Source organism: Lontra canadensis, unplaced genomic scaffold (genome assembly GCF_010015895.1).
Source record: "Lontra canadensis isolate GAN:19392208 unplaced genomic scaffold, GSC_riverotter_1.0 scaffold3, whole genome shotgun sequence".
NCBI classification, from domain to species: domain Eukaryota; kingdom Metazoa; phylum Chordata; class Mammalia; order Carnivora; family Mustelidae; genus Lontra; species Lontra canadensis.
In genome coordinates this window covers 15155969-15179201 of record NW_022630997.1, presented here as the reverse complement: position 1 = coordinate 15179201, position 23233 = coordinate 15155969, and the positions used below count along the sequence as shown (strand labels likewise).

At 47.7% G+C, this 23233-nt stretch overlaps 1 protein-coding gene across 1 annotated transcript in view; it reads left to right on the top strand.

Annotated features, from left to right (window-relative positions):
* Window positions 1-9812: 9812 nt before the first annotated feature.
* NEURL1 (neuralized E3 ubiquitin protein ligase 1) overlaps window positions 9813-23233 on the top strand; it is a 79080-nt gene continuing 65659 nt past the window's right edge. Inside the window, exon 1 of the mRNA XM_032880935.1 lies at window positions 9813-10482. Coding sequence (XP_032736826.1) covers window positions 10398-10482 — 85 coding nt within the window. The 5' untranslated portion in view covers window positions 9813-10397. The remainder of the gene's footprint in view (window positions 10483-23233) is intronic.

The window sequence follows — 23233 nt, the reverse complement described above, 5'->3', positions numbered from 1 at the left end:
AATTTTATTTTTAAAAGATCAGTAAGAGGCTGTTTTGTGCCCTTGGTGTGGGGGGGCTTACCTCTCATATTTATAATCTTAATTTCTATAGCGCCTACCATGGAAGCAAATGCCTTCTGTATTGCTAGGTACATATCCACTCCAGGAGTTGTAAATAAGTTGTTCTGTGCATTAAAAAACAAGCCTGTTTTTGATCTTCCAAAAGGAAAAACAGAAGAAAAAAGAAAAAAAAAAAAAGAGGCTACCTGGGCACTGGATTTATGGAATTAAAAAATATGTTTCCATATATACATTGAGAAATGTTATTAGAAAATAGGGTTAAAACACACGACATACACAAGATAACAGATCCCAATTCAGACGTTAATATCCTTCTACACTTAAATTTCTGGTCTTCACTCCACAGGATACGGATTGTGGAATAATTTCCTTAGTTCACAATACATCTCTAACTCCTTTTCTCAGAAGAAAGAGAGGAGCCTGGTTTTGTGATATTATTTCCACCTCTCTCTTTTTTTTCACATGACTAACAAGATGTGAACACGGCTTTTCTAACCAAACTGACATGAAGCTGTTTCTAGCCCCTGCTGAGGAGGGCTGGTTTTCTGGCATGGAGATCTTGCCAGGGGTGACATCCGATCTGAGATGATGGGCCAAATGCAGAGACTTGGGGACAAACACAGGTGGCTTGAACTGGGGGGAGGGGAGCCCATCCAGTTGGATTTTCTGGATTCTACTCGGTAAATATCAAAGCCAGAGTGGCTCCAGGGCCCGCCTTCCCCTGTTGGCTGCCCACGCAAACTCTGGAGTCTTCTGAGATTGCTCCTTGTGGTTGAGTAGACATAGAGGTGCTTGTGGGAAGACAGCTGGGCTGGGAGTTGCAAATCCCAGCTCTGAGCGTGATCAGGTGATCAGAGAACTAAGCTAGGAAGGGCCCCCGTTATTGGCCACATACCCTCAAGTTCTAGCCACAGGCAACAGCTGTTCCCTGGGCGTCCGCCCAGTGCCAGGTGCTGTGCTGGTGCTGGGCCCACACGTGCCCAATTCAAGTACCAGATGCAGCCAGGGGGCGTCTCAGTGTGAACTGGAGCTCTCTGTAGAGGACCTATCCTCCCTCAGTCCTGGAAAAGGGTATTTGTTGGTAGGTTGGAGCTCCTTTGGGGCAGCCATTGTGATGAGGAGGACTCTTGGCAGGTCTGGTCTCAGGATGAATGATGAGAAAGGAGCCCTAGTGAAGCAAATAATACCTAGAGGGTAGAATTTCAGTGGCTCAAGACTAGGGCTGATTTCCTCACTGATACATTTTCTTTACAATGAAATAGCTAAGGGAAGCTATTAAAATATGTATTTCCCTCACCCCCATCCCCCAAAATCTCTCTTTGTTTTGAGAGAGAAAAAGGGCAACCTGAAGCATTTTTAAAGGTGTTTTGATGGACTTGAGTGTTTCCCCAAAATGTTTGCTAGGGACAAAGGGGATTCTAATGGAGTTCTAGCGCTACCTAGTGGTGGCTGGAGAGAGATTGAGGAGCTGGGAAGAGGAGGGGAGAGATGGGGACACCGGGTGGTCCCTGCTCACTCTGCTGAGAGAAAACTTCCCACTGGCTACCCTCAGTGGGCAAGAGGCTCCCCTGAGGGGTCTTTGGGTGAAGGTCGGAACAAGCGATTGCCTCTGTCACCTCTCTTGGAAAAGGTGGCCAGGAGGGAGATGTCACACCACCAGCCATAGGGGAGAGATGCCTGGTCTAGGGCTAAAGGGCATTTGAAGTGACTGAAGACTATTGGCTTATTGGGCATGTGCCTCCTGACTCCTATCTGTCTTTCAACTTTTTCCAGGAAGAGTTTTAAATTTTTATGTAGTCATATTTATCATATTTTTCCTTTATGATTCTCTGGTCTTTGCAACATTCTTAGGAAGGCTTTCCTGATAAGTAAAGGTCTTTTATTTTATTATTATTATTTTTTAAAGATTCATTTATTTACTTATTTGGCAGAGAGAGACAATGAGAGAGGGAACACAAACAGAGCAAGTGGGAGAGGGAGAATAGGCTTCCCGCCCAGCAGAGAACCCGATGCGGGGCTCCATCTCAGGACCCTGGGATCGTGACCTGAGCCGAAGGCAGATGCTTAGCGATTGAGCCACCCAGGTTCCCCATATTTTATTTTTATATGTATATTTTTAAGTAGCCTCCACATGGGCAGTGCAGAGCACAATGAGGGGCTTGAACTCACGACCCTGAGATCAAGACCTGAGCTGGGAAACAGAGTCAGACGATTAACCGACTGACCACCCAGGTGTCCCAAATAAAGGTCATTTAAAACATCTATGAGGCCTGGTGGCTCAGTTGGTTCAGAATCTTACTCTGGGGGCGCCTGGGTGGCTCAGTGGGTTAAGCCTCTGCCTTTGGCTCAGGTCATGATCCCGGGGTCCTGGGATCGAGCCCCGCATCGGGCTCTCTGCTCAGCAGTGAGCCTGCTTCCCCCTCTCTCTGCCTACTTATGATCTCTCTCTCTCTGTCAAATAAATAAATAAAATCTTAAAAAAAAATCCGACTCTGGATCATGAGTTCAAACCCCGAGTTGGGCTCTTCTCCGCTAGTAATGGAAAAAGCAAACATCTGTGAGAGAAAAAAAGTGCTGAGGTATTCCACCATTTGATCATTAAAAAAATGTTTTTCAGTTTGGTTATTGTCAATCTATTTCATGTTCATTATGGTCATGTGCTGCCTGGCTAACTTCCAGGAACTGAGCCAAGGCACCTGGGAGTCTTCAGGGTTTCTCAGAAGTTTTAAGGCTTAGGAACCCAGTGAGGACAACTCTTCTGCAACAAGTGTCTTTCTCAGGCGGGGCACTTGGAGGAACCCTTTTGTGGGACAGGCACAGTATCGCAGAGATCTGGATTCAGACCACCCCAGGGCTGTAACTCAGTGTTTCTTTTATCAGCTCCTAGCCAGACGTCTCAACTTCCCTAAGCCTTGAGATTTTCATTTGTAAAATGGGGATGATAAAAATGAAATAATAATAATAATAATAATAATAATAATAGTACCTACCTCCCAGGCTTGAATGAATTACTACAGACGAATTGCTTAGATCAAGGCCTGGTCCATACGACTGAGTGCAGTCATACGGCCACTATTACTGAGCCAGTGGCCCTGGGGTGGGTCAAGAGGGATGCTGGACTCTTTTGTTGAAGTCACTAGACAAGTTTCCTAGGCAGGGATCTTGTGCTCCTCTTTCTGATGTTGGGTATTTTCCTTTCTGGGTGTAGCAGGGACCTTCGCTGTCCTTTATCTTAAAAAGATTTTTATTTGTTATTTATTTACTTGAAAGAGAGAGCACAGAGGGAGAAGGAGAAGCAGACTCCCCACTGAGCAGGGGCCTGATGTGGGACTTGATCTCAGGACCCCAAGATCATGACCTGAACCAAAGACAGATGCTTAACTGGAGCCCCAGGTCTATGGGCTTTCTAAGGGTCTGTTTAAGACTGGAAAAAAAAATGATTGGCTCCAAATTATGATGGAAAAATTTCAAAGTCAAAATTAATATATATTTACTTACTTGCCTACGAATGTTATGTTGTATCAACTTCATTAATCATTACATGAGTACTCATAAAGGGGCTCCTGGGTGGCTCAGTGGGTTAATCATCTGCCTTTGGCTCAGGTCATGATCACAGGGTCCTGTTTGATTGAGCCCCGCATCGGGCTCTCTGCTCAGTGGGGAGCTTCCTTCCCTCTCTCTCTCTGTCTGCCTCTATGCCTATGTGTGATCTCTCTCGCTCTGTCAAATAAATACATAAAATCTTTTTTAAAAAATCATTACATGAATACTCATAAAGATTTCATTATGTTTAAAGACAATTGTAGGTTTTTCTTACTTGGCAAGAAATCCAATACATGCATGATTGCTTAGAAATAAAACCAATTGTAAATTCAGTGAGATACTTGTAGTCCAATGATTCCAAAAGCCAAATTTATAAAAATCCTTTCAAAATGTATAAGGCAGGAAAATAATGTTTAATGCAGGTTGTAGCATATTTGAGTGGAGCTGATACAGTTGAGCTCCAAGGATAAGAGTTTGGGGGATTTGTGAAGATCTTACAATTGGTCATGGACCTGGGGGCCACCTCCCAGGGGGCAAGTCTGTCTATAGTTAGAATCATAAGGTAAGTAGCCTTTTCATATATTTTCTCATTTAGTAGTATATATTTAAGTTTCCTCCATGTCTTTTCATGGCTTGATAGCTCATTTCTCTTTAGCACCGAGTAATATTCTAGAGTCTGGATGTACCCCTGTCTGTTTATCCATTCACCTGCTGAAGGACCCCTTTATTGCTTCTGAGTTTTGGCATGATGAGTAAAACTGCTATAAACCTCCTTGTGCAGGTTTTATGTGGACGTAAGTTTTCCATTCCTTTGGGTAAATATCAAGGAGTGTAATTGCTGGATTGTATGGTAAGAGAATGTTTTCTTATAAAAATCACCAAATTGTCTTACAAAAAGTGTCTGTACCACTTTGTATTCCCACCAGCAACAAATAAGCATTCCTGTTGCACTCCATATCCTCACCAGCTTTTGGTGTCGTCAGTGTTCTGGATTTTGATCATTCTAATTAGTATGTATGGTATCTCCTCATTGACATAAGATGTGGGGCATCTTTTCATGTGTTTACTTGCCATCTGTAGATCTTTTTAGGTGAAGGGTCTATGAGGGCCTTTCGCTTGTTTTTAAAACCAGGTTCTTTGTTTTCTTATTGTTCCATTTTAAGAGTTCTTTACATGTTTTGGATAACAGTCTTTTGTCAGATATGTCTTTTGAAAATATTTTTCTCCTAGTCTCTTTGGTTTGTCCTTTATTCTCTTGCCGTGTCTTTTGCAGAACAGAAAAATCTAATTTTAATGAAGTCTAGCTTATGAATTCTTTCCTTCATGGCTCATGCCTTTGGCGTTGTATCTGACAAGTCATCACCAAACCCAAGGCCATTTAGATCTCCTCTCTTATTATCTTCTAGGAGTTTTGTAGTCTTGTATTTTCCATTTAGGTCTGTGATCCATTTTGAGTTAATTTTTGGGAAGGGTGTAAAGAACGGATTTTTTTGTTTTTGTTTTTGTTTTCTGCATGTGGCTCTCCACTTGTTCACGTGCCACTCGTTGGAAAGACTACCTCTGCTCCATTGTATTGCCTTTGCTCCTTGTCAGCTGACTGCATCTACGTGATTTTATTTCTGGGCTCTCTAGTCTGTTGCATTGCTCCACTTGTTTAGGCTTTTGCCAATACCGTGCTGTCGTGATTACGATAGCTTCATGGTAAATCTTGAAGTTGGGTAGTGTCAGTCCTTCAACTCTGTTCTTCTTCAATGTTGTGTTGGTTATTCCATGTCCTTTGCCTCTTCCTACACACTTAAGAATCAGTTTCTTGACCCCCCACAGAAAACTTGCTATAATTTTTATTGGGATGCATTGAATCCATAGATCAAGTCAGGAAGAGGTGATATCTGATGATACTGAGACCTACTGTGTGCTCAGCCCTAACCTTAGGAGGTAGGAAACTGGGATGCACAAAAGCACAGGAGCGGCTCCCCCATGGTGCTGGCAAGGAAGCTGCACCCCACACAGTGCCGGGCATATAGGTAGTGCTCAATAAATGGTCACAGGGTCAATAAGAGATGCTGAATTCCAAAGTGCCTGGGCCATGTGGTGCCCATTTCATGCTAAGATGGTAGCACAGACTCCGTTCCAAGGGAAGGCCTGGCCTCAGGGAAAACTTTGTGAGAAAGACATTGTTGAGAAGGGAACAGGCCAGGTGGGCTGGTCTGAGCAAGTCTTCTAGCTGACAGGGTGGCTGTACTAATAGGAGAATTTCCTGATTTATTGATTCATTGATTCACTGAACAAATATTTATTGAGTATCTATTATGTATTAGGCACTCAGAGATCTCCCCCTCTAACATGTCCAGCCACCTCTAACATGTCTAACAGTCAGGCAGGACAACCTGTATAGATTTTCTGATGGCCTGATAACTATGGACTGGGCCTTGGGGGATGGTGGGGGGCCCTGTCTCCCAGCCTCGGGATGGTTGTGGTTTTTTCCTATCTTAAGGTTAGTTTCTTTTTCTTTCTTTCTTTTTTTTTTTTAAGATTTTATTTACTTATTTGACAGACAGAGATCACAAGTAGGCAGAGAGGCAGGTGGAGAGAGAGGAGGAAGCAGGCTCCCTGCTGAGCAGAGAGCCCGATGCGGGGCTCGATCCCAGGACCCTGAGACCATGACCTGAGCCGAAGGCAGAGGCTTTAACCCACTGAACCACCCAGGCGCCCTTAAGGTTAGTTTCTTGACAGGGAGGAAGGTATCATGGTATGGACTAGGGTGGTCTCAAGTTGCAGGGAGCCCGGCTTGGCTTCGATGAACCCCACTCTTGTCTGCCTGGTACGACCCCTCCCTGTGGCTGGTTCTGGGCCCAGCATCCAGGTGCTCAGGGAGGGACTTGTTACTTTGTCCAGTATTTTATTATTTATCAATGTGGAGACTCTTCAAGACTTGAACTGAAATTGGGAGCCTTGGAGAGTGAGAGAGAAGGGGAAGAGGGAGGGGAACCAGCAGGAGGAGACAGACAGGGAACAAAAAGAGAAGAGAGACAGCCGGGAGAGAAAGTGACAAGAAGCAGAGAATGGCAGGCAGAAGGGGACAAAGACAAAGGGAGGGAGGGAAAGAGGGAGAGACAGAGAGAGAGGGAGAAAGGAGTCAGCCTTAAGGGAGAGAAACAGGGGCTAGAGCTGCCGTCGAAGGACCCCCAGTTCTGCCGGAGATCCTTGCTTGGGCTCCCCCCTCTCCTACGCACTGGTGTGAGCACTCACAGCACCCACTTGTGCACGCACCAGCACACACAGGTACATACATGCAAACACATGTGCACCGACACCCATCCCCTTGGGCACTGCCTTCGGAATCCATACCACTGGGGAGGCGGGGTTGCCACGGTGACAGGTACCAGAGCCCCACCTCACGGGTATTAATAGCTTCTACTGAAGTCACCAAAACAGTGATTTCATCCAGCCTTGTCTCCCCGGAATCTTCCTCCTCCCTCCTACCTACCAGGATGGGGCTAGACAGGACCCATGGGGCCACACACGCCATTTCCCTGCCTCCTGGCAGCTGCCTTGGTGAAGAATGTCCTACACGCCTCGGGGATTCTGCCCCAGTGTCCGGAAGGGGACTGGCAGAGTTCGTTGATCCTTTGAGCTGGGTCTAACCACAGCCCCTGCCAGAAAAGGGTTTCTGAGACACAGGACCCTCCGAGGGCTTAATTCTCAGCTTCTCTGAGTCCCATGCCATCACGACTGCCTTCTCTAGGACCCTGCCTGGCCAGACACTTGCATACAGTTGACACTTGACTGTGGCATCCCTTCCCACAGTACAGAGCTCCCTGGAAGGGCGAGGGCCAGGCCAGGGAGGTGGCTTGGGGTGCAACATTTCAGAGGCACTCCCTCGTGACCCCAAGAGCCAGCACAAGGGTCCCTTATCTTCTCCTGGTTCTGCAGCTGCTCCCATTACCTCCTCAGCCCTCTTGGGGCAGGGGAGGTTTCTTTCCTGCTCTCAGTTCCCTGGGTCTCCGATTCCTCTTACCTTCCCATGAGACTCCCTGGGATCGGGCTGCAGAGCCTGTGGCTGCCTCTGGGCTCCCCTGCCAAGCACTAGTCTCTGGCCCTTACTTCCTCTTCCCTTTGACCTTCTCTGTCTCTCCCCTGCTTTGCCCACAGTCCCAGCTTTAGACTACATGGGGCCTGTGACATCCCTGCTGTCCTCTCCCTTTGGGGCCTCCATCATCCCACCCCCACCCCCTGGTGCCCATGCACCAGCTCTTCCTCCTTGGGGAAGGCAGGGGTGGGACCCCAGGGCAGGCCTGAGCCACGCCCCAGCCGCTCTCTGCAAATCCTCCCAGGAGCCCCGCCCTTCACTCACACTGTGGGGGGGGATCAGTCTGGTCTATACAGGCCTTCAGATTTATTCTGAGGCCAGCAGCAGCTCTCGGTGACCTCACTGCAGCAGACTTCAGGGGTGTGTGTGCGTATGCATGAGAGTATGTGTATGCTAGTGTAGAAATGAGTGTGCGAGAGGGTGGAGAGGTGCGTGTGTCGATGCGTGAGTGTGCTGCCATTCAGAGCCCATGGATTTCTGATGCGTGAGTCACTGGTTGGGAGCCAGCCATGAGAAGATATGCCCATAAATAAGACAGCACCCCTGGCCCCTGTGTCCATTCTGCAGCTGGCTGGGCACATGATCTTGGGCATTTAAGACGTTGGAGGCGGGGGTGGGGGCTGTCTTTCCCTTCAGACCCCACAGAGCAGCTGCCATGGATATTTCTAGCTTGCCTGGAGTCCCAGACATTTATGGATGTGATGCCTGCAATGGGTGGGAGTCAGGGGGCAGGAGATGGACGTAAAGAGCCTCACTCCCAGGGGTCTTAGTGGAGTTCTGCTGGCGGCAGGCAGATTCATCCATTTCACAAGTATTTTTTGATAGTCTGTCATGTGCCAGGTACTCCCAGGGACTCGGGACATCACGGTCAGCAGAGTTGACCTGCCCTCTAGCCTCACAGAGCTTATGTTCTAGTGGGGGAGGCAGAACATAAATAAGAGGGAAAGGCTACTTTCACGCTAATCCCTCCCCCCCAAAAGAACCCCCCAATAATGGTGTGGAAAGTGGCCGAGGTGGTGGGGGTTCTTTAGTTGGGGTGGACAGGGAAGGTCAGGAGGTGACATGTGAACTGTGCCTGAATCATGAGGAGCCATCTCATGGAATCCTGAGGGAAGAACCTTCCCTAAGAGGATGGATGAGATGCTTGTTGTAAGCTCACACCCTCACTGGATTCTGGATCAAAGGTGTTGAAGTCAGTTAGAGAACCAGAGGTGACCTAGAGGAGCAGGAAGTCTGATTGTTTGAGGGGATGGTGGCTCATCTTTTACCCCAGCAGACAGGGAGGAGATAGCCTATGACCACGTAGAAGGAGAATGGCTCCCTTACCCCTTCCTGCAGGCTTCCTGGGAGCAGTACTGAGCTGGAGGATAAGAGAGTCATGAAAATAGGCAACTTGCTGAAGCCCCTTCCTCTAGGAAGCCTTCCATGATTGCTAAGCACCGCAGAGGCTGGGCTCCCCCAAGTCTTACAGCTGTCAGAACCAATGGGTTCAGAGTTGGTGGTTCTCTCATGGTTTGTCGCTGAGATCTGTTCCCCCAGCTGGGCCAGCAACCCAGTCTCCTAGGTCCGGCCCGTATTTACCCCAAGGCCCCCAGTGCGATGTGCGCAGAAACCGGATAGCTGGGCTTCTGGTCCTGAGCCCCTGCCCCAGCGCACCCACAGATGTAACTGCGGGCCGAGGGTCAAGTGCTGGCGTTTCTGACCTCACCTCACTCATCGAATCAACCATTCACTCCTCAAAACAATTTTTTTTTCTTGAGCTTTGCCTGTGGGCCAGGCCCTGAGCTAGCGCTAGGGAGGCTGCGAAGTAGAGCTAACTTGCCCTGCTCCTGGCCCCCAGGGAGCTCACCGTTCTTGCTCTTTCTCTGTTTTCGACACCAAGTCCCACCACCCGTGAGAGGAACGCGCCCAAGTCCCCGGGCCCCGGCATCTGCCTGGCCCCGCACCCCGGCCCGGGCCGGGCCCCCAGCGCCGCAGAGAACTTGTGGCAGCGGGAACGCGGCGCGCCCCGGGGACACATCTGGCTGGGCGGGCGCGCGCGTGTCACTAAGACGCTCATTCACCCGCGCAGCTGTCACCATAACAACCGGAGCCAGGGAATCCTGGCGACGGCGGCGGCCGGGGGGCGGGGGCGGCGGTCGCGGGAGGAAGCCGGCGGGGGCGGGAGCGCCCAGCACGCCCCGCGCGCCACAGAGCCCCGCTCCATGCGGACCCGCCGGCGGGAGGGCGCCACGCACGTCGCCGCAGCGGCCGTCCCCGCGGGCGGGGACCGAGCCCGCCGCCGAGCCGCCGAGCGCTCGCGCCGGGAGCCCTGACTCTATGGCCCGGGGGGAGCTCGCCGGAGTCTCCGCGCCGCCCACCAGCAGCGGGAACCCAAGCGCCAGCCCGAGGAACGGGGGAGCCCCGGGCGCCGCCGCCGGCCCCGGCCCAGGGGCTCGTCCGCGGCCCCCGGCCCCGCCGCGGGGAATGGCAGGCAGGTAGCCGGCTCGCGCGAGGACCCCCGCGGCGGGCAGGAGCTGCCGAGGACGGCGCGGCCCCGAGAGAGGGAGGAGAGCGGCGGCCCGCCCGCCCCCGGCCGCAGCCCCGGCAGAGCCCTCCCCCGGCGGCGCGCGCCCGCGCGCGCACACATTCGCACACAGTACCTCCGCTCCTGCCCGGCCTCTCCTGCCCCCCGCGAGCGCCGAACCCCCTGGGGCCGGATGCCATGGGTAACAACTTCTCCAGTATCCCCTCTCTGCCCCGAGGAAACACGAGCCGGGCGCCGCGGGGCCACCCCCAAACCCTCAAAGGTAAGGAAGGCTCCGCTGGGCCGGGCGCAGCCTGAGGACTGGGGCGCAGGTGGAGGGGCAGGGAGACGGAGCGGTGTAGTTGGGGAGTACGGGCAGGTGCCACCTGTTGTTCGTAATTAGAGACTTGAGGTGCTCTTCTGGCCCTGGAGGTGAGCTAGGGGTAGGGGGCTGCTGATGCTGATGTTGAAAACCGGGAGGATGGCGTTCCGTGGGGTCTGCGCAGTTGTCCCTGCCAGCACTGGGAACGTCACTGGAGTTAACTCAGGCCATGATGCTAGGCTAACGTGCAGGCGTTGGGAAGGGCATTTGCCCAGTGGGTAGGGGAGTGTGGCAGGATGCTTAGGCCGGACAGCTGTGCTTTTCAAGGGCGGCATCTCTGTCTCTTTTTCATCTGCCCAGGGCTGGAGAGGTCATGCTGGAAGCACTAGTTGCATTTCCAATTGGAGGATCTTAAAGATCCAGGACTGACTTATCGAAGCCTGGAAGAAGGGGCCAGAGCTGGTGGCCTCTGGAGTCTTCTGCAGCTGTTGACTTTTTGCATCCACTGACTCAGCTTGCTTTCTGGTTCCTCCAAGGGCCAAATGTCCAGTCAGAACCTTAGAAAGGAAAGGCTGGGAGCCTTGAAAGAGAGGAACATTTGCCAGGAATGTCTTTGCTGTCTAAATCCCTAGACCAACGCGGCACCCCCAGGGAAGCCCTAGGCCCAGTCCTCAGCCCTGCGGCTTCCAGTGCTGTCTCTGACCTTTGTAAGACACACCTGGGTCCTCCCAGACCCTCAGACCCACTAATTCCCTTCAGAAATCTGCTTTTCTGTCACCCTTAGAACCAGCTAGCACGTGTCTTGGGCATTCTGATGACTAAGAGACAGGAAGGGAAGTGCTTGGTCTTTCACAAAGAACCACCCACTTCTTCAGCCCCTTGGGTTGTGAGAAGGATAACAGTCATACCCCTTGACAAAGCGTTAAAGTTTACAAAGAACTTTCACAAACGCCTGAGCGTTTGGAAATTGTTCTGAGTGGTCAGCAAAACCAATCATACCCATTTTACAGTCGAGGAGAACCAATGCTTGTTTTAGGTTCCTGAAGCCAGTGAGGGGCAGAGCTAGGCTGCAGAGCTGTATCTTCTGACTCGGAATTCTGTCCTCTCTTTCGCTGGATAGTTAACTTTCCAGACTGCGAGAGAGGAGGAGAGACAGGACCTCCGTTCTGCATTCTAACTCCAAACCTTTCAGAACTGCTGCTCTCACTGCGTTTGGGAAAATCAGTGGGTTTGTTGTGTCTTTCTGGAAATTAATATGGTGGTACATGTCAATCTTTTTAGAAGAACACATTCATTGGCCTTGTGATCCTCCCCAGAAGAACTGATCCTAGCAAAATGGAGATCCAGGCAAATATTTACGCAGCAGGCTAAGATGTTCATGGCAGTATTATTTATACTAGGAAAATGACCTAAATGCCTTATAATCATGATATATCCTCTTGGTGGAGTATTTTGCAATCTTTAAAATTTGTATTTTTGAAGAATATTTGATGCCTTGGGAAAATGTTCAGTGCAATATAATGGTGGTTGAAAAAAGCAGGATACAAAGTTGTATATGCTGTGAGATCCGAATTTTGTTAAGAAAATACGAATACAAAAGAAAAAGAAAGTTACCAAAAAGTTAATGATGGTTTTTCTTTCGGTAATGGGATCATGTAAGACTTTTTCTTTTCTTTTTTATACTTCACTCTTCTTAAAAATTTCTACAATAAGCAAGTATTTTTTTTATCATCAGAAATAAGCTGTAAGTATTAACATGTATAAAGACTATTTCTGAGTATTGGAAAGACTCCTAATGTTGGAAGAACCAGTGGACATCCTCTTGTGCATTGTCATCCCTCGCAAGCGAGAAGAAGGAAGGGAAGGGAGAGTGATTTGCTCACTTACTCAGTGCATCAGGTGACTAAGTCAGGCTGAACCCTTCAAGGATAGGGTAGCTGGGCCAATGAGTTGACTTGGAGTTTAATTGCTCACAAACTGCCCCAAGAAGGCAGGCCTGCTCCATCCTTGACCCTAGGGAAGCCCAGGAAATGCTTTGGTAATTGCATCCCTTTTTACCTAAAGTGTGGGATTGTGGGGATGTGAAGTCTCTGTGGCTTGGGTCTTCAGCAAGGGAGGGAAGGGGCGGGAAAAAGTCTGGGAGCCTCCCACCTCCCTGCCCCCACCCCAACTTTCTCCTCTGCCTGACTCCCCACCTGTGTGGCCTGGGAAACCCCCCTTGTGCTGCCTCCCTGATTTATAGGGTTGAGTTTCTTCTTCTTGGGGACTACATGGTGGTGAAATTCTCCCCCTGCCTGTCTCCCTCCCTCTGCCCATCTCCTTTCAGGCTTGATTTACCAGAATCCACTCTCTTCTTCCTTCCCACATGCCTACAGGAGGTGGCCATGAGAATTTTGATTCTGCTCCTTCCAAGCCTGAGATGAAGGATTAGAGTGTGCCCATGACAGCCACCTATAGGTACCCTCTGTCCTTTGCCTGGGTTACACTGATCCTGACTTCTCCCCACCCTAATAAAGCCATCAGCTTTATTCTGTGATTGTTTTAGTGTCCATTCCAAATTCCCTTCTAACTGTATCAGCATTGACCTAGTAGTCTTCTCTGATGTATCAGTGGTCATCCAGAATTCCATTCTAATTATATTGGTGTTGACCTCAATACTGGCTGTGATTCTAAGCCTGTCCACCCAGACTTCTATTCATATTGCTTCTGTACTCACCCTGAATCTAGTTCTAATTCATATCAGTGTCTGTCTTAAAAATTTGCTGGGGGTGGGGAACTCTCGATTTTTTCTCTCCTTCTATAATTGCAATCTCTATTGACTTCTCACCATTTTAATTAAAGCAACTGGAAGAGGTCTGGCATAATAGGGACCCTGGGACACACTGGAGATCTATGATTGGTCTAGTTGTCAGGCTGACATGAAATGAGGCTTGTCCATTACCTTTCAGGTTATAGGCTTTGGTATTCTCCCTGGAGACACACTGACTTCACTGCTGGTGATTCCCACTGGAGTCTGAACAGTGTTGGTCTAGGAGGGTCCAGGGGAGAGATCCAAGGCATAGGTCTGGGCTTAGGACCAACAGAAAGTTATGAGGAGTTGCTGTGTGCCTGGACTAGAGGTGAGGTCTTCTGACATCCCTGTATATTCACAGGCTGAAGATCTATTTTGAAAAGGCAGGGCAGCTTTGAGCTGGTCATGGAGGGAACTGCAGAAATTTGATAGATGACAAGGGGTGCAGCAGGTGTGCTAGGTTATGGGGATGAGAGGGGGAAGGGACATACAACAGAGGCTTGGAGGTGGGAATCGGTAACTGTGTGTATATATTCTCAGTGAGGGGCACAGGGTAACTGGGGCAAGGGGCACTTGCTTCATGGAGACAAATACAGAGAATAAAGAACTTTCTCCTTTCCCAGCTCTCTCTGAGTGCCTGTCTGCTTGTTGCTAAGTGTTGAGGGAAAGGTAACTGAAAACCTTGTGGAGGACTATCCAGCCCCAGTGGTCACCTATAGATGAGGATTGGATGGGCCACCTCCCATCATTTTAAAAATTGTAGTGAAATTTACATGAAATCCACCATTTTAACATTAAAAAAAATTTTTTTTAAATTTTATTTTTTATAAACATATAATATATTTTTATCCCCAGGGGTACAGGTCTGTGAATCTCCAGGTTTACACACTTCACAGCACTCACCATAGCACATACCCTCCCCAATGTCCATAACCCCACCCCCCCAACCCCCCTCCCCTCATCAACCCTCAGTTTGTTTTGTGAGATTGAGAGTCACTTATGGTTTGTCTCCCTCCATTTTAACATTTTATTTATTTTTTATTTTATTTATTTTAGAGAGACAGAGAGGGAGGGAGAGAGAGTGGGAAGAAGGGACAGAGGGAGAGAATCCTCGAGCGGATTTCCTACTGAGCATGGAACCCAACATGGGGGTCAGTCCCATGACCCATGAGATCATGACCTGAGCCAAAACCTAGAGTCAGGCACTTAACCAACTGAGCCACCTAGGTGCTCTCATTTTAACATTTTAAACTGTACAGTCTAGTGACATTTAGTGCATTCACGGTGTTGTCCAACCATCACCTCTATCAAGTTCCTGAATGTTTTCATCACCTCAAAAGGAAAGCCTGTACCCAGTAAGCAGTCATTCTCCATTACCTCCTCCCCTGAATCCTTGGCAAAGAATGTTGTCCAGGATCACTGACCTAGGAAGTGGTGAAACTGGGACTTCTACACAGAACACCAGAGCCCATGGGGAATAAACTTGGTCTTGGGGGAATTTTTGCACATTAGGCTTTCTTTTCCCTGACCCTCTGGGATGAGATGTGCTCACTTCCAAGATATGCACTTTGAGGGTCTGGCATCTGCTCTCAATCACAGAGGCCAACATGGAGGCCAGACAGGCAAGAGCAAGGGGGAGGAAGGGGTGAGGGAAGGAGGGCAGGAGCTGGGCACTGCCCAGGGGATGCCATGGATGCCTCTATCCTGGTGTGCCAGCTGCCTAGGCCTATTTCTTGTTGGTCTCTGACTCTCCCAAGGGCTAGAGGCTTAGGGGCTGCTTCTCACTGAACTGGTTGCTCTGGCAACCCTGGGCAGGATGCGAGTGGTCTCCTTGGTAACGCCTGGGAAACCTGCCTGTGGGGATGGAGGGAAGTGGACTGGCCAGTGGTCAAGCAGGGTGGCACATTCAGAGCTGGGCTAAGCTCCTGAGCTCAGAGGCCTTTGGGGAGGGCCAAGCTTATGGAATAGCCTGGGTTGCCTGTTGGCCATTGCCCAGGAAGCCAGAATCCAGAGGCCCAGGTGAACTGGAGGCCGGCCTGGCGACACCAAAGGTTCCAATGCCCAGGAAGTGGGAGGAGATGGGGGTGAGAGTGGGAAGGGGGGAAGAATATAGCTTCTGGATGACAGATCCAGCTACAGGGTTTATTAAAAGATGCTTATCAGAGGTCATTACCCAGATCCTGCTGTTTTGGGAAATGAACAGGTGCTGACGCCAGTGGGGGACCAGGCAGAGAGAAAAGAAGGTCTAAGAGAGGAGGGGAAGGAAATAGATAAGAGTCACTGGCAGGCAGGTGGGAGGCCTTGGCTTTCTCTCTGCTCTAACTGCAAAGGGGGGGGTAGGGTTGGGCTCAGGAACTAAGATTCTCCAAGGGTAAGAGTTGGGGTTCCAGGGACGCTCTGATGGGAAGGGCTCATTCTGTTGTTTAACAAATGCATACTAAGCATCGATGAAGGGCCAGGAACTCTCACAGGCATGAGAATACAGTGGTATACAAACTAGATGAGGGTTTGCTGCTGTGGCTGCCAGAAAGCTTCCCCTCCAGTGGAGAGGCAGATGGGAGGAAAAATGACAAATGCACAAAAATAAATCGGAATACGATAAGTATGAACATGCTGTGTGCTGGAGCCTCTTTACACCTATTACCTCACTTATTTTTTTAAAAAGATTTTATTTATTATTTTAAAGAGAGAGCATGTGTGCACGTAAGTGGGGGGAGGGGAAGAGGCTGAGGGAGAGAGAAAATCCCAAGCGGACTCCGCACTGAGCGTGGAGCTGGATGCGGGGCCTGATCCCGTGACCCTAAGATCATGACCTGAGCCAAAATCAAGAGTTGGCTGCTCAGCCAACTAGCCATTCGGGCACCCCTTATCGCGTGTAATTTTTTAAAACCTCCTTGTGAAGTAAGTATGATTATTAACCCCATTTATGGATGGATAAACCGAAGCTTAGAGGTTAAGCAACTTGTTCAAGGTCAAATGGCTGATAGGAGGTGGCTCTGGATTCTGGGCAAAATCCTTCTGATTTTGGACCCACTGCTCTTTCTCTTTTTGATACAGGCACACTTGGGAGATATTGTGGGTTGTGCTGCCGATCTCTGCAGTAAAGCGAATATTACAATAAAGCAAGTCAAATGAATTTTCTGGTTTCCTAGTGCATATGAAAGTTGTGTTTACACTATACTGTAGTTTATTAAGTGTGCATAGCACTCTGTCTAAAAAAAGTGAACATACCTTAATTAAAAATACTTTATTGCTAAAAAATGCTAACTATCACCTGAGCTTTCGGTCAGTTGTGTTCCTGCTGGTGGAGGGTCTTGCCTTGATGTTGATGTTGATGGCTGCTGACTATTCAGGGTGTTGGCTGCCAAAGGTTGGGGGTGATTGTGGCAGTTCTTTCGTTCTTTCTTTCTTTCTTTCTTTCTTTCTTTCTTTCTTTCTTTCTTTTTAGATTTTGTTTATTTGAGAGAGAGCCTGAGTCGGGGGAGGAACAGAGGGAGAGAATTTTCAGTCAGATTCCTTGCTGAGCATGGAGCCGGACACAGGGCTTAATCCCATGACCTGGGAAATCATGACCTGAAACCAAGAGTCAGACGCTTGACCAACTGAGCCAGCCAATTGCCGCTGTGGCAGGTTCTTAAAATAAGACGACGAAGTTTGCTGCATCAATTAACTCTTCCTTTCAAGAATGATTTCTCTGTAACATGCAATGCTCTTTGATAGCATTTTAAGAACAGGAGAACGTTTTTCAAAATGGGAGTCAATCCTCTTGAACCCTGCCACTGCTTTATCCTCTAAGTTTATGTAATATTCTAAATCCTTCGTTGCCCTTTCAACAATCTCTGCAGCATCTCAAGAAACCACTTTGTTCGTCCATAAGAAGCGGCTCCTCATCTGTTAAAGTTTTATCACAAGATGGTGGCCATTCAGCCCCATCTTCAGGCTCCACTTCTAATTCTAGTTTTCTTGCTGTTTCCACCCCATCTGCACTTACGTTCTCCACTGAAGTCTTGAACTTCTCAGAGGCATCCATGACGGCTGGCATCAGCTTGTTCAAAACTCCTGTTAATGCTGACATTTTGATCTCTTTCCATGAATCACAAATGTTCTTAATGGCATCTAGAATGGTGAATCCTTTCCAGAAGGTTTTCTGTTGACTTTGCCCAGATCCATCAGAGGAATCACTATCCAAGGCAGTTACAGCCTTATGAAATGCATTTCTTAAATAATAAGACTTGAAAGTCAAGATGACTCTGATCTATGGGTTGCAGAGTGGAGGTAGTGTCAGCAGGCATGAAAACAACATGAATCTCACTGTCTCTCTCTGTCAGAGCTCTACAGTGACCAGGTACGTTGTCAACAAACAGTAATGTTTTGAAAGGAATCTTTTTTTCTGAGCCGTAGTTCTCAACAGTGGACCTAAAATATTCAGTAAACCATGTGGTAAACAGATGTGCTGTCATCCAGGCTTTGTTGTTCCTTTTATAGTGCACGGGCACAATAGATTTAGCATAACTCCTAAGGGCCCTAGGATTTTCAGAATGGTCAAAGAGCACTGGCTTCAGTTTGAAGTCTCCAGCTGCATTAGTCCCTAACAAGAGAGTCAGCCTGTCCTTTGGAGCTTTGAAACCCGGCACTGACTTCTCCTCTCTAGCTATGCAAGTCCTGGATGGCTTCTTTACTGGAAGGCTATTTCGTCCGCATGGAAAATCTGCTGTTGAGGTGCAGCCACCTTCCAGAATGATCTTAGCTGGATCTTCTGGAAGCCTCGCTGTGGCTTCTACAGCAGCCCCTGCCGCTTCCCCTTGCATGTTCATGCTGTGGTGACGGCTTCTCTCCTCAAGCCTCATGAACCTGCCTCTGCTAGCTTCAAGCTTTTCTTCTCCAGCTTCCTCACCTACCTCAGCCTTCCCAGAACTGAAGAGTTAGGGTCTTGCTCTGGCTGAGGCTTTGGCTTAAGAAGATGTTGTGGTTGGTTTGATCTTCTGTTCAGACCAGCAAAGCTTTCTCCATATCCACCATCGGACTGTTTTGCTCTCGTATCATCCATGTGTTCACTGGAGGAGCACTTGTAATTTCCTTCAGGACCTTTTCATTTGCATTCACAGCTTGGCTAACTGTTTGGCACAAGAGTCCTCGCTTTCCCTATCTCCCACCTTCCTCACCAAGCTGAATCACTGTTAGCTTTTGATTTAAAGTGAGAAGTGCAGGGCTCTTGTGCTTGAACACTTAGAGGCCAATGCAGGGTCACCAACTGGCCTAACTTCCCTATTGTTGTTGGTGAAACAGAACACGTACAGCATTTACCGGTTAAGTTTGCTACCTCATAGGGGAATGGTTTGTGGGAACCCTGAATAATAACTGATCAATAGTTGATCACAAATCACCATAATAAATATAATAATAATGCAAAAGTTTGAGATATTGCAAGAATTACCAAAATGTGACCCAGAGACACGAAGTGAGCAAATACTGTTGGAAAACAGTGCCAGTGGACTTGCTGGATTCAGGGTTGCCACAAATCTTCAATTTACAGAAAAAAACAAAAAACAAAAAACAAAAAAAGCCCAAACCTCAGTATCTGTAAAGTACAGTGAAATAAAGTACCATAAAATGAGGTATGCCTGTAACCTCTTTATTTAGAACAGTTTTAGATTTACAGGATTATTGCAAAATAGTATGGAGAGTTTCCAGATACCCCATGTCCAGTTTCCCCATTATTAACAATTTAGTATGGAAAATTTGTGACAAATAATGAGCCAATATCCACACACTGTTATTAACTACTGTCTATACTTTATTCAGATTTCCTTCGTTTTCCCAGTGTTCTTTTTCTGTACCAGGATCCCATCCAGGATACCACATTATATTTTCAGGGCCCATCTTATATATGTAGTTGTCATGTTTTCTTAGACTCCTCTTCGTTTTGACAGTTTCTTATGCTTTTTTTGTTTTTGGTGACCTTGACAGTTTTGAGGATAACTGGTTAAGTGTCTTGTGGACTGCCCCTTTCCTGGGATTTCTCTGATGTTCTTCTTGTGATTAGATTGCTATAAAGGTTTTGGAGAGCGAGACCATAGAGGTGAAGTGCCATTTCCATCACATATCAACAGTAAATGCAATCAACATGATTTATTCCTGGTGATGTTGACCTTGATCACTTGGTTGAGGTAGTGCTTGTCTGATTTCTTCATTATAAAGTTAAAGTTATACTTTTCTCCCCCTTTCCATATTGCACTGTTGGGAAGAAAGTCCCCATGCACAGTCCTCACTTAAGGAATAGGAGTTACACTCCACTTCCCTGAGGCCCAAGCACTACTTCATTCTGTCAACTGTTCTTTAGTCAGATCAGTTACATTTGGATAAGGGTGGTGAAAGAGAATACTGTGGAGCTACGGGGGGCGGGGGTGCACTGGACCTTGTTCTGGGGTCTGGGAAGGTTTCTCTAGGGAAGTGTTCTGAGGATGAGTCGGGGTGGGCTTTATGTTCCCAGAGGGGTGCTCCTGGCCTATTGAGTGTGGAACTATTCATTTGGCACCCCTGACCCCTGCCTGTTCAATGCCAGTGGCCACCTTGAATGTCTTTGTGACATCAAAAAAAAAAAAAAAAGAAAAGAAAAGAAAAGGAAAAAAGCTCTCCCAAGGTTTTCTTTTCTTTTTTCTTCTAATTCCCGTGTAGTTAACATACAGTGTTATATTAGTTTCAGGTGTACAATATAATGATTCGACAATTCTATAATTACTTGGTGCTCATCAAGATAAGTGTATCTTAATCCCCTTCACCCACCTCCCCTCTGGTAACCATCTGTTTGTTCTCTCAAGAGCGCCCATATATTTAAAAAAAAAAAAAAAAAAAAAGAAGAAAGAAAGATCTCCCATATTTTTAAAAGCTCTCCAAAGGAGGCAGTGCCAGCCCTAACTGAGAGCACGGAGCTGGGTGCGGAGAGCAGCAGGGCCGGCTGTTCCCGGCAGGGAGCCTGGCATAAGCCCCCCTTGAGGGCAGAGTTTAGAGTTGGCTCCTGTTAACTGTGGAGGGGGTGGGGAGTGATCCCAGGCTGATGTCATCCTGACCCCCTGGGCCAAGGAACTTTCAGCAGAAAATCGTTAAGAGACCACTGCCTTGTCTCTCTTCTGTGGTCACAGAGGCTGCCTGTGCAAGGCTGGGGCAGCAGCAGGAGAGGGCATCTTTTCTGGGATGCAGGAAAGGGCAAGGGAGGTATGTCTGCTGGCTTATCTGTGTGGCCTTCTTTGCCTCCATTGCCCTGGAATGCCAGCCTGGCTGCTGGGGAGGCTGAGGAGGGGACAACGACAAGGGAGAACAGCGCCAGAGGAGGTGTTGTCTTACAATAAGGGCGGTGGCAGGTCCACAGGCACCTGGCTTTCACCTTCGTTTCCCCACCAGTGGCTCACCCTGGTTTCCACCCAGCATCCACTGAAAGGCAGATCTGCTCCAGGGGATGGGTCAGCCTAGGGCGTGTCTGTCCCAGGGAGGGTGTCCATTCAGGTGCCTCTGAGAGAGAGCGGAGGAGCCACTTAGCCTCGATCAGTGTGAATAAAACCGCAGGGGGCCTCCGGGTGACCTACTTGGTGTATTGGTGCCCTCTTGGTGCCCGACATGGCGCTGGGTATGGAGAACGGAGACATGAATATTGGGCTTTGGGTCTGCCCTTGAGGTGCTCACAGCCCAGCCTTATTTAATTCAGACATGTGTGGGTGTTCCCTTGAGTGCTGCGTCCCGCCCAAGCTTTGAGGTTTTAGAGCCGGGAGGAGAGTCAGGTGAGTAGGGCAGGGCTGGCTCTGGGCTCTTAACTCCATCTCTACCACCTGGGAAACTATCCATAATTGATACTGCCTCTGCCTGTCACAGGTGGCTCCTGCAGAGTGGGCAGACTCAGGGTGCTGACATCTGCGGGGTGACGTGCACCTGGCTTCTGGCCCCCTTGAGACCTGATCTAGCCAGGCTTTCTCAGGTGGCTCCTGGCTCTCAGTGTTCACACACAAACCATGAAAGGTGGCCATAAATCAGCCCGGACAGGCCAAGGTTGCTCTGGTTTTCCCAGAGTGAGATCAAAGCCACAGACCCTCACCCTGGGGCTTGGTACTTATTAAATTATTAAACTGTCAAGGAAGGGGAGAGCAGGAGGGACTGGATGGATGGCCAGTAAAACAGAATGAGGAAGAATGGGCTGAGAAATGAAGCCGCCTGCGGTGCATATCTCTCTTCAAGACAAAGATTTCAAGACAAGGATTCCAAAGGAATCCTTTGGTGGTTTTACTTTAAATTTTTTGAGGAAGCTCCATAGTGTTTTCCAGAATTGCTGTACAATTTGCATTCTTACCAACAGTGTACAAGAGGTCCTTTTTCTTCATGTCCTCATGTTATCTGTCTTTTTGATAAGAAACATCCTAACAGGTGTGAGATGGTATCTCCTTGTGGTTTTGGTTTGCATTTCCCTGATGACTAGTGATGTTGAACACCTTTTCATGTACCGCTCGGCCATTTGTATGTCTTCTTTGGAAAAATGACTCTTCAGGTCCTTTGTCCATTTTTAAATTGAGTTACTGTTATTATTTCCTTGCTTTTGAGTTGAAGAGTTCAGTATGTATTTTGGAGGTTAACCCCTTATCAGACAAATGGTTTGCAGTATTTCCTCCCAGTCCTTAGGTGGCCTTTTTATTTGGTTGATTGTTTCCTTTGTTGTGCAGAAACTTTTTTGTTTGATATAGTCTTACTTTTTTTTTTCTTTCTTTTATTGCCTGTGCTTTTGGGATCCTACCCAAAAAATCATTGTCAAGGCCAGTGTCAAGCTTTTTCCCATGTTTTCTTCCAGGAGTTTATAGTTTCAGGTCTTATGTTTAAGTCTTTAATCCATTTTAGGTTGATTTTTGTATATGATGTAAGGTAAAGGCCTTTTAATTATTTTAAGTGAGTTTAATTATTTTGTTGATACTCAGTTTTCCCAACACCATTTATCCTTTCCCCATTGTGTATTCTTGGCATCTTTGTTGAAAATTAGTTAACTGTATATGCATAGGTTTATTTCTGCATTATTTTATTCTATTAGTCTATATATCTGCCAGTTGACACTTATGCCAATACCGTACTATTTTGATTACAATAGCTTTGTATTATAGCTTGAAATCAGGAAGTGCTATGCCTCCATCTTTTTTCTTCTCACTCACAATTTAGCTATTCAGCATCTTTTATGTTTTTTTTTTTTTTTTTAAAGATATTATTTATTTGACAGACAGAGATCACAAGTATGCGGAGAGGCAGGCAGAGAGAGAGAGAGGAGGAAGCAGGCTCCCTGCTAAGCAGAGAGCCCGATGCGGGGCTCGATCCCAGGACCCTGAGATCATGACCTGAGCCGAAGGCAGAGGCTTAACCCACTGAGCCACCAGGTGCCCCTCTTTTGTGGTTCTATACAAATTTTGAGATTGTAACTTTCCATTTTTATGAAAAATGCTGTTGGAATTTTGATAGGGATTGCCTTCAATCTGTAGATTTCTTTGTGTGTTATGGACATTTTAACGATATTAATTGTTTCAATTCATGAATATGGGATATCTTTTTTGGATAGTTTGTTGTTAGTGTATAGAAACACAGTGGACTTTTGTATGCTGATTTCATCTCCTGCAACTTTACTGAATTTATCAATCTAACAGTTTTTTGGTGGAGTCTTGAGATTTTTCAATATATAAGATAATGTTATCTGCAAATAGAGACCGTTTTACTTCTTCCTTTCTGATTTGGATGCCTTTTATTTATTTATTTTTTTCTTGTCTAAGTGCCCTGCCTAGGACTTTCGGCACTGTTTAACATTTTAAAGTAGGCTCCACTCCCAGCATGGAGTCCAACTTGGGGCTTGAACTCACGATCCTGAGATCAAGACCTGAGCTGAGATCAAGAGTCAGATGCTCAACT